The 11,122-nt window shown below is 42.9% G+C and overlaps 1 protein-coding gene and 1 pseudogene across 1 annotated transcript; one reads left to right on the top strand and one right to left on the bottom strand.

Moving 5' to 3' along the window:
• The first annotated feature begins 2,056 nt into the window (after positions 1-2,056).
• On the top strand, positions 2,057-3,924 carry tcf23 (transcription factor 23). Its single transcript, XM_085373345.1, has 4 exons — positions 2,057-2,260; positions 2,889-3,044; positions 3,172-3,333; positions 3,796-3,924. Exons 1-4 carry the CDS (start codon positions 2,093-2,095, stop codon positions 3,922-3,924), a joined length of 615 nt encoding a protein of 204 aa, XP_085229471.1. The 5' UTR covers positions 2,057-2,092.
• Positions 3,925-7,686: 3,762 nt separating this feature from the next.
• On the bottom strand, positions 7,687-10,507 carry LOC146617751 (uncharacterized; annotated as a pseudogene).
• Between the last annotated feature and the right edge of the window lie 615 nt (positions 10,508-11,122).

The following is an 11,122-nucleotide window of genomic DNA, read 5'->3' as shown; positions in this document are numbered from 1 at the left end:
TCAGTTTCAGTTTTTGACTCTCTGACACAGCTCCACTGCTAAAGACTCATTCTGAGAAGTATGTGTAAACTTTACTGTGTGTTTGCACGTTTCTGAAGTTTCTTCTGTGTAGAAATGTACGAAAGCCACAGACCCAAACTGGCTCCCAGTCTGCAGCTCATTTTGCAGTTCTAGGATTCTGTAATTCAGACAATGTTTAAAATGTCCCACATGTCTACACAGTCTGGACGTGTGATAATTCAAGTTGTGGTTGGAAATGGTAGCTAATGGGAGTGTTGGTTACATTACCACTTTGTCCAAAATTAACTTTATTGTAATTGTGCATAAGATTTTATTATTTAACAAGTTGGAGGGCCTTTAAAAAGCTGTTATTCAAGGTGGTCTTTGGTTAAGATGTGAAGCCTGAAAACTGCAACCTGGGATTAAATATTTAACAGTTTGCAAACAAACTCAAAAGTCTGATACCTCCAGATATCAGACTAAATTATATATTTAGTTGTCAACAATGGGAAAACAAGTAGCCCAGATTGTTTTGTTTTATTCCAAATCCGTGCTTTTTGGCTAACACTGAGCTTCATTGTTTGTTGTAATTATAATTGTGTTCTTCAGTAAGCAACCCAAGTCCAAATGTCTTTGGCTCTAGTGGAATGTTTTTTTTTTTCACAAGTCACTCTGACCTCTTCAGAAAATATTTTAATCTTTCTGTGCTGCCAAAAGGTGTTCCTCCAGCCTCTGTGCATGAGTTTGTGTGTTCAGTATATTTCTTTGTATTGAAACGTTTTATCGTAGTTATAGTGTGTTTGTCTGAGGCCTGTATTCACCAGCTTGAGTGAGTTTCAGCAGAAAGCTTTCTAACTTTTCATTTCCATTCACATCATTTTCTAATGTAAAATGATCAGATTATGTAATCCGCTTTCTTAAACAGTCTTTTGTGTTTGTGGGATCTAATAAGTGAGTTATGCAGATGTGCTTGTCCAGCTTTGCATTATTAAAAAGCTTATCCAGTTCTGAGTTTCAGTAATCCAGACGAGGGCTGAAATGCTCCACATGCCTGCTGTGTCTGTTCTTGCTAACCAGCTTGGGTGACCTTTGCTGCGTGTCACGTGCTTCTCTGTGAGAATAAAACCTTTGAGCAAAAAGCCTCGAAGGCAGATTTTGATTTCAGGCTCAGTTCTCCGTTTCTTACATGGAATAGGAAGCTGAGCCTCACTACTAGGGTTGCCCAAGATTTTGGATTTGACAGCTCTGACTACCTTGCTAATCCTAAACACTTGCTGGTGTGATGTACAGCATTAGCTTGCCACAAAATCAGATTCATGACTGTTCAAGTCAAAAGTACTCCAAGGCCATAAATGTATTTCTCACTGCTCCGTTACATCCCATGTCGCGCTGCCCCAGAATTCTGTTTCCAGCTGTTAGCACAGCTTTGAGGTTCCCAAGGCCCCCACAGTGCCCTGGCTCAGGACACCCTCCCAGAGCAATACTCCCCCAGGCCTGACTGCCTGCCTGCCTGGAACTCTTGGCAACCAAGCAGCCATGGGAGGATCAGGATGACCGGGCGGCTGAGATAAGGACCACATGAAGTTCCCCACATTACCTCACCCGATAAGGAAACGAGCAGAGATTCACGGAAAGCCAGAGTGAGAGAGGGATAGAGACGGTCAGACTTGGGAGGATGTCTCTGGGTGGATGGTGATTCGCAGAGAAGCAGCCCTTGTTTAAGGGTCTGGGTGGAACTGGTGTCCCACAGAAGTCTCATGAACTCTCCAGAGGAGCTTGGAGCTGCCCGCAGCGGGAAATCATCTCATTAATAACTTCATGAGATCAGATGAGCATTTCTGCTGTTCTTCACTTAACTAGTCACATCTCATATCCAGATTTGACTTCAAAAATGTGCTCACACTAGATGAAGGGATGACCTCAGATTCTGTTTTCTTTTGGGTCCAGCAAAGTACCTAGGAAAAGAAAGTATCTCTCATAGCAATCTCCAGCACTGGAAAATAAAGCTTCATCCGTCCAATGAAAACACACTGAATGTAATTTAATTTCTCGAGACTTGAAGGGAATCTACTGCAGCACTTTGGCAGCACTCATGGCAGCGAATCCTCTGGAAGGTCTCATGTTGGTTGCAGAAAACCACCGGCTGGTTTCTGGTTGTGCAGCCGAGCCGCAGAGCCGGCAGCCTCTTTCGTCCCAGAGCCCAGCCTCCCCGCATGGACACAAGCTGAGCGTACGCAGCAGTCGGGAGTCCAAGAAGTGGGTGAGTTTGAAATAATGCTCCAGGTTTTTTTTTCCTCTTCTCAAATTCAAACATGACCCTGATTTTGCAGACAAATTATGCAATGCAGTGATTGATCACTTCCAGCAGCTGGTGGGAGAGTGCAAAACCTTTCTTGCATGATATGAAGAATTTCATGAGAACATCTAAAATATGTGTTTATTTAAAGTAGCCAAATATAGTCAGTATTTTTCTCAGCTGTGGCACAGCCTCATACAATGTGTGGAGGAGCTTCCCTCTTCTGAGGTCTGGTTCAATCAGTTTGTATTAACCGTAGTGACATGGAAACGCAGAGAAACCCAGACAATTAGAGAAGGGCGCTTGGAGAACAAACAAAGTAGTCACTGTGTAACCTTGTTGACTTACATGCGAGCGGCAGCGATCATGTGTGGATGTGTGCTGATGAAATATTTGTGACTGCTTGGGTCTGTCCTGCAGGTTGACCTGTTTTCTTCTCCATTAATGCAGAACTTAAAGAGAGAGCAGCAGTGTTTTGTACACTGTCAGAGCAGCAATAATGCAGTCACAAAATCAGAACGCTTTTGTTTCTTTTAGTAATACTTGATAATCAGTCTGCAGAAATGTCAGGTTCTCGGCGTGCTCTTTGCAGCAGGTACAATCAGTGTGCGGGTCCAGGTCAAACCCCGGTTCTGGTTGTGGGTCCGCGGTCCTGAACAGGGCGCTGAGGGCTCAGCACTCCCCGGAAAACGCAGCCCGAGAGAGGAGCAGAGTACGCAACCTGCGGCAGGCCTTTCACACTCTGCAGGTACAAAACACACACACTTGCCTCAGAGCTGTTACGTTACACTGCACTCTCAGTAGTTCTGCTGTACGCCCGTCTTTGGTGACGGCTGAAAAAGAGGCTGTCACAGCAGCTTCTCCCTTCTTTGCAGGCAGCTCTACCTTCAGTCCCACCTGACACCAAGCTCTCAAAGTTGGATGTTCTGGTTCTGGCTACTAACTACATAGCTCACCTGACAGAGACCCTAGACCAAGGAGGGATGCTAACGGAGCACACGGCCTCAAGGCCGGGTGGATACCTGCATCCTGTTAAGGTTAGAAAGTGACAGCTCACTGCCTTCCATGCTATGCCCATTATTGTCTTACTCACATATATTATACAACTTGAAGACTTGCTAATTGGCCATCACTAGTCAATAATCTGTTCACTGTGCCTGCGCAAAATACTTTTAGCTACAGTCGAGTAAAAGAGGTTTTCACAGGATTCTCTGCAGTTCCTAGATGCACCTTTAGCGCTTGTTAAAAAATTCAGGTGTTTGTTAACACAGTACCACGAAGTAAGAGCTATACCTCAGAATCTCCAGGCATCAGTTAGCATGTTAAATGTTAACGTTTGTCTCCGTAAGACTGAACAAGTGTGGCTTGTTCACACATTGAGTGTAATGAGCTGTTTCAAATATAGAATGTACAGAATTTCAGAATGTGTAGCTGTTCTTAGATTAAGCCTGTGATCAGACGTCCAGCATGACTCTGGATAAATGTGTGTCTCTTCTCAGAAATGGCCCATGCGTTCTCTGCTCTACTGTGGGAGTGTGGGAGAGCTGCTGTCAGCCAGTCAGATGACTCCACCTGGACAGGACAGGACACACCCACTGAGCCCTACCTTAGAAGGAGACGATGAGTGAAAGCCTGTTTTATGCTGTTTTATATCTTTAATCGTAACCAGCTATTGGTAGCAAAGGAGACATCAAAAGACACTCATGTGCAGAGATGGGCAAATTTCAAAGGATGTGGTGCACCGCTGCTGACGTGGGCTTAAAGACGAGCAAGGCAGACATTTTTATGTTACATATAAACAATGATGTTTTTGTCAAATTACTTTTTTTAATCTAAATGCGGAAGTTAAATGAACTTTAATGAACCTGCAGCTAAGTTTTTACTTTCTGGTGTTGGATTTCTTTCTTTTAAATTAAATGTGGTCATGTGTCTTAAACAGAAAATAAAATGTGTTTGTGGAAAAAAAATCATATTCTCCCTGCAAGGAAGAGTCACCTGTTTGCTTTTTTTTTTTTTCTTTTAAAAAAAAATAAAGTCTACGTTTGTGAGGTTTTCCTACTTTATTATTTGAATGTGTGTGTGTGCGTGGGGGGGGGGGGGGGTCTGATCACTGAGTGTTCATTACAGCAGTGCCACAGAATGTAACCGTTTACTTGCACTAGGACAGCAGCGACTCTTAACGGTTCACGCAGGTTCAATAATGTGTAGCGTAAGACCTCCTATACAACTCATCCCATCCATGCTCGACCTACCCCAGATGATCTCCTTGTAACATAAAAACACAGCGATTGTAATTATCAGAAATCACTCCAGAATAGCTCTGTGGTGTTTTTGAGCCTGTAGAGTTACTGAGCAGTAAAGTGAATATCACTCAAAATGTCCAGAGTGCCACCAGACCCCCACCAGCAGCTTGTTCACCGACCTTCCATCCCTCAACTTTTAAGTTTTAAGAGTTCTTAAGACTGCAGTAAACAGTAACGATGGAAAAGGATCCAGGTTGAATAGAAGTGAAATAAAGTTCTATTTATTATATGTTTTTGCTACAAAAATCACATGAATTCACTTTTATTTCTCCCCACCCCTATCCAGCTGCCCCACCAGTGAGGCCCACCCACAGTCTGATCGACACAGTTGTACAATACTGCAAAGACAAATCCAACAGTCCTCTGTTCATGTGACGAAATGTGACAACTACCAATTACAGTTTCAAATATAAATAAGTTGTTTCTGGGAAGCTCCTATTTGGAGACTTTAGCAACTGGTGATCTGTTCAGGTTCATGCACAGCTGGACTTACTTCAAACTAAATCATTCCAGTCTGTTGTAAGCAGTGACAAGTGCACTGGGGTCATCACACAGTTAAAAAAAGACGTTTGGTAAGAGAGAAGCAGATGTTGTATATCTGTTTGCGCCTTGAACCCCCCCCCCAGAAAAAACAAAACAAAACAAATGCAGCTAAAAAAAGGAAGGTGAAATTTCAGAATCGTTTATGGACGTTTTGGATCTTTTACTCTGGAGATTCAGCATCATATACTCTGTGTGCAATTATAATAACTTTATTTCTGACTAAAACCCAATCGTATGATATCCAAAGACATTCTCCCATTAAAAGAAACAACCTCCCCTGACATTAGTGTGCTGTGATTGAACAACGCTTTGAGATAAAAACACTCCCCACTTTTTTCCCACTCAAGTCATATTTCACTGACTCATATTTGTGCTGAATGATCACGATGTCATTTTAAAAATAAGAACCTGAACCAGTAAGTCACGTGGATATGTTTGTCGGGTGTAGTACAGATGGGAGACAAGACTAACTGGAAGCGTCTCCCCCTTGAACAAAATGGGCTCAGCTCCACAAGCAACAGCCCAACGTTCAAGGCTACTTCTATAAATCTGTCTGGGGCTGGCTGGGGGGGGGGGGTCTCCTCGATTTCCCATGTGTAGCGATGACTAATTTGGAGCTGCCGCATTCTGACTACTACATCAGAGGTTATAGAGGGGCAAGCTGGACTATTTGGTAAAGCAACAACAACGTGAGTCTGTGAGTGTGCAAAAAAGTCAAAAAACAAACTCAAACCCTTGAAATGTTTTATTTAAGTTAGCCTGGAAACAGTGAATAATGACATGCTCATGCTGTTGTAGGAAAGTTTTTCTATCAACCGACATCAACACTTCCTTTTCTCTTTAAAGGACATGGACCACAGCTCTGAAAATGTCAAAAGTCTAATTTTATAAGTTTTTTTTTTTTAAACCCACTGTTAACTTGTTTGATGCATGATGTAGTTTATTTAATTTTTTTGTAAAAAATAAATAAAGGCTAAAGTTTTTAGCCTTTATTGGTGCAGGATAATAGAAAGAAGAGCGCGAGCTCAAAGGAAGACCAGGAGAAGACACACAGCAAGTGAGCCTCTGCATTAGCCTTACAACCTGTGGCTCAACCCAGTGAGTTGAACCAAGACCTCCACAATGTCATTTCCACCTGAACTTCTTCAACTACTTTCAGGATTTTCACTTCCACTGACCACATCCAAAGTGACCCAACAACATATATCAGTGCTTGCACTTAAATGTCATCTATTTCAGAATTTATATTTTAACCACTGCTTCATTCAATTCAATTCAATTTTATTTATACAGCGCCAAATCACAACAACAGTTGCCTCAAGGCACTTTATACTGTAAGGTATACCCCACAATAATACATGCAGAGAAAAACCCAACAATCACATAACACCCTATAAGCAAGCACATTGGCGACAGTGGGGAGGAAAAACTCCCTTTTAACAATAAGAATTCTCCGACAGAACCAGGCTCAGGGAGGGGCGGCCATCTGCGGTGACCGGTTCATAACTTCTAAAGTTTCCTAAATGCAGTCTGTTCTAGTTGTTGTTACTCCACCGTGATGGAGGTGTTGTGTTCTAGGCTTGCCTGTCCATAAATATCTTGAGAGAAGTTCTTCACAAAAGTTAAGGGGAAATGTACCAGTTTGCCACCCTTTCTTTCACCAACACCCTGTAAATGTTTGGACATGTAGTAAATAACTTGCTGTAGTTTAAAAAATAAAAAATAAAAAATTGTAATATGTGCAGAAGACTATTTGGCATTATCCCTCAGAAATAAGCAAGGCCTTCCCTGAAAAAACAGCATTTCATTATTATTGAGGCCTTCACAGATGAGCAAGTTACCAGAACCATATGCACTAATAACCCCCATAAAACCATAGGCTTTGAACTGTGCCCTGGCAACGAGCTGGGTGGTCTTTCTCCCCTCTAGCCCGAAGGACATGCCCATTATTTCCAAAGATGAACTCAGAGTGTAGCTGGTTAGCCCAGAGGACAGTTTTCCTACATCTCTTCAGTCCATTCATCCCTGGCTTTGGGCCTTTTGCAGTGTGTACAAGAAATTGCCTCTGTAATTTGATTCTTTTTTAGACTACGTGCTGTAGATGATGGCGTCCACAGATTGTTTGCTACATTATTATTAAAAAAGGTGAGATGTTCCAACTGCTGTCTTGTTTTTTGCCATCTCTGTCTGACCATTTTAAAAATGTGTTGCTGTTATCAATATCAGAATGAGCGTCAAACTCATAATTAGATTTTTTGGTTTTACAATATTTTCTCTTAAGTATGGACAGATGGGGCTAAAATAATTTTATTGGATTCTGTTCATTTATTATGTGTGAGTTTAGATGGTGTCCCATCTCTTCTGATGGTGGTTTTATCTTAGGTGTACTTAAAGTAATACATACACTGCATCAGAACGCCTACACTCGATGGAACAACTCCATGTACAGGCCAGTGAGAGCCCTTAAAGTACACTCTGTATGTGTGTGTGTGTGTTTGTCCATGCTTCCTTCTAAAGACAGCTATTTATGCCATTGGAAGAGCTTCAACAAAGTGTGTATCCAAAGTGTCTACCCCCTCACCGCCTCATGCTGGGAGATAATAGACATATTTTTACTATCTTGTGCTCATTATGGCCGGTACATGCTGATTACGGGCTCGATTTATGAAGCTCTGAGGCCACACTCCCCTTTACTTTGGCTGGACCTCTGCTGGAACTGTATGGAAGTCCAGGGAGATCACAATGAGCAGGAGGAGGAAGAAGATGAGTGGAGAGGAGGATGATGGAGTAGAAGGGAGGGTAGAGGAGAAGAGTGTGAGAGTAGAGAGAGTGGGATAAAAGATAAATACAGAACAAGAACAAAGGACAGGAGAAGAGAGCAAAAAAAAACGGATAGGAAATAATAAGACAGGGAGATTTGGGGGGGGGGGGGGGGTAGTAGAAGAAAAGCATGATGCTCTGCAATTATTCTTTTTTGCTTCAGCGTCTGCTTCTGGATCACATTTGATCAGTCTCAGATAACACAATGCTCAACTCAAAGTTATGCTTACAATTGAGCATAAGTGAATTATCACCAAGCTAAACTTGCAGGATTAATCCTGGATACATGATCTAATAATTAACAGGACATCTTTCATTCTCTTTAATTTTATATTTAACTGTGCTTTTAACTTCCGCAGAGTTTTTCTGCGCTCAAACCAGCGTTCCTCCCTGTCCAGGATGTTACATCCTCATCACTGAAAGAGTGTCGACTGGCCTGTAGGTGTAAATAGACTGCAGAGTCCTGGCCTGAGGAGGTAGCTCTTCTGTGTTGTGCCATCCGCTTCGCCATCCAGAGGTTGTTTGGTTTCCCTGATGTATGAATCCTGGCAATCCTCCTGGCACTTACCAGCGTACACTATGTTACTCTGTTTGTGTCGAGGGACCCGATCCTTGGGGTGGACCAATTTTTGGCGCAACGTGTTTTGGGGTTTAACAGCCACTGAGATGCGGTGTTTGGAAAAAATGCGTCTCAACTGTTCCGATACTCCTGACACGTACGGGATCACTACAGGTTTTCGCTTAGTCAGCGCTGGTCCTTCTCTCCTGGATCGGCTGGAGCTTTCTTTTGGAGCCTTCCCAGCTTTGACAAAAGTCCAGCTGGGATAACCACATTTACTCAGGGCCTTCTTGATGTGCTGTTCTTCTGCTTCCCTGGCCGCTGTGTCTGTGGGGATGGTGTTCGCTCTATGTTGTAGCGTCCTGATGACACCCAGTTTATGCTCCAGTGGATGATGAGAGTCAGACCTTAAATACTGATCCGTATGCGTAGGTTTCCAGTACACATCAACTTTTAGATGTCCCCCATTACTGATGGAAATCTCACAGTCTAAAAAGGCTAACCTGCCACTTTTCATATCCTCCCTGGTGAATTTGATGTGTTGATCCACCGAGTTAATGTGATCCGTGAATTGTGGTACGTCGTGAGATTTGATTTTCACCCAGGTGTCATCCACATACCTGAACCAGTGACTTGGTGATTTTCCAGGGTAGGACAACAGAACCCTTTTTTCCACTTCTTCCATGTACAAATTGGCCACGATGGGTGAAACTGGGGCACACCCATGTTTCTGCCTGTAGTACTGACCCCTGTTTGTGAAGTAGGTTGAACGAAGACACAGTTCCACAAGCAAACACACTTAGTCGATGCTGAGAGTGGTCCTGTTGCTGAGGATGGGGTCATCCTGTAATCTCTTACAAACTACCTCCAACACTTCCGTGACTGGGATGCAAGTGAAGAGAGATGTAACGGCGTACGAAACAATTGTTTCATTTGCCTCCATAATGACATCTCTCACCTTCTCAATGAAATCCAGGGTGTTTGATGTATTTTCATGTACTTTCATGTTTATGTATCTTCAGTAAACCATACAGACTTGGTGTAGATTCCCCTGGGTATAGCCTGTGGTACGAGGTCCGGTCAATAGCATTGTCTCGTTCTAACTGTTTCAGACAATATATCACCCTCTTCCTGTAACCACTTCCTGGGTATTGTTTCAGTAAGTATTTTCATCACTGAGCAGTGACAACATTTTCTCATGATAGTCTTTCTGGTTTAGCAATACTGTGCACCCACCCTTGTCTGTCGGAAGGATGATAATGTTGTTGTTATTACTAAGTGATGTGAGTGTCTTCCTCTTCTCCATGCTGATGTTGGATGCTGGGGGCTTTGCATTGCTGAGACAGGCCAAAACCTTTGTCCGTAGTTGCTCTGCTTCCACTTCTGCAATATTGTTGTTTCAAATTGCTGTTTCTGTGGCTGTGATCAGTTCCACTAGCGGGATTTGTCTTGGCGTGACAGCAAAATTCAGCCCTTTAGCAAGGATGTTTTTCTCTGTTTGGGTGAGCTGTCTGTCAGACAAATTCTTCACCCACTTGTTCACATCCTCGGTGTCGCATCCTTCTCTGTTCTGGCCATTGAGGACACTCTCTGTATTTTGCTGTGGTTCCTGACGTACAACAAGTAAGTCAAACTTCCTTTGTTGCCTGGTTTTAGACTTTTTGTGCTGTGCTAGACGAGCCTTCTCAGTGAAATCAAACACCTTTTTAAGAGTACTTTCATCTAGAAGAATCGTAAGTCTTTGTCAGATCCACTCCTCGTGAGATTAAGCAGCTGGTGCTGTGCCCTCTGGAGGATTTTTGTTGCCCGGAAGCCTTTAACTGAAGAGCTCATTTGCAGACTTTTAGGAGTAATCCTGTATTGTCTGCATCTGAGGCTGAATCTCAGGTGGTTTCTGCAATCCACATTCTTACATGCTGTTTGCTCATACTGACGTACAAGCTTTAGGCAGTCCTTGCCAAAGTGGGTTAAAATGTCTTGATGCATTCTCAATCATCCAGGTAAGTAAATCTCCAAAAGATGATTCTGTTCGTCTGGACGTAGCGTTTTCAGGGGGAGAAACGCTTCGTCACTCATTCAAGTGACTTCTTCAGTCTCAGCTGACACTTATGGCCATTGATCAGTGGTCTTTGGTCAGTGGTTGTTGATCAATGATCGTGAGAATTTGCATAATCATGTTGAAGGAACTGACCTCCCAGCCCATTGTTCTTTCAGTGGGCTGGTTTCAGTCATTATGCAAATGTACTGTTTATAAGATTGGCAAAACCTGCAGTCAGCTGAGGTTGAAGAAGTCACTTGGATGAGTGACGAAACATTTCTCCCACTGAAAACGCTACGTCCAGATGAACAGAATCAACTTTTGGAGATGATTCACCTCAGGATCTTCTTGATGCATTCTCAGTTTTTAAGGATAAGCTTAACAGTTCTGTCAGTGCTGTTTTTTTCTAGCCACGTACATAAAATGCGATTAGTCAGGATACAGATGTCCTCCCCAGCCACTATATTGAAATGCAGTGGGGGAGCACATCAGCTTCCACAAACTGCAAACTGGGTTTTTTCTACCAAATAACCTCCCAAATTACAGACTGTACCTTTAAGCTG

Source organism: Diplotaxodon limnothrissa, linkage group LG15 (genome assembly GCF_057381915.1).
Source record: "Diplotaxodon limnothrissa isolate DT_005_m linkage group LG15, D_limnothrissa_male_GT1.1, whole genome shotgun sequence".
NCBI classification, from domain to species: Eukaryota; Metazoa; Chordata; class Actinopteri; order Cichliformes; family Cichlidae; genus Diplotaxodon; species Diplotaxodon limnothrissa.
Note: the sequence above shows the minus strand (reverse complement) of the source record. Positions and strands in the feature narration are given on the sequence as shown.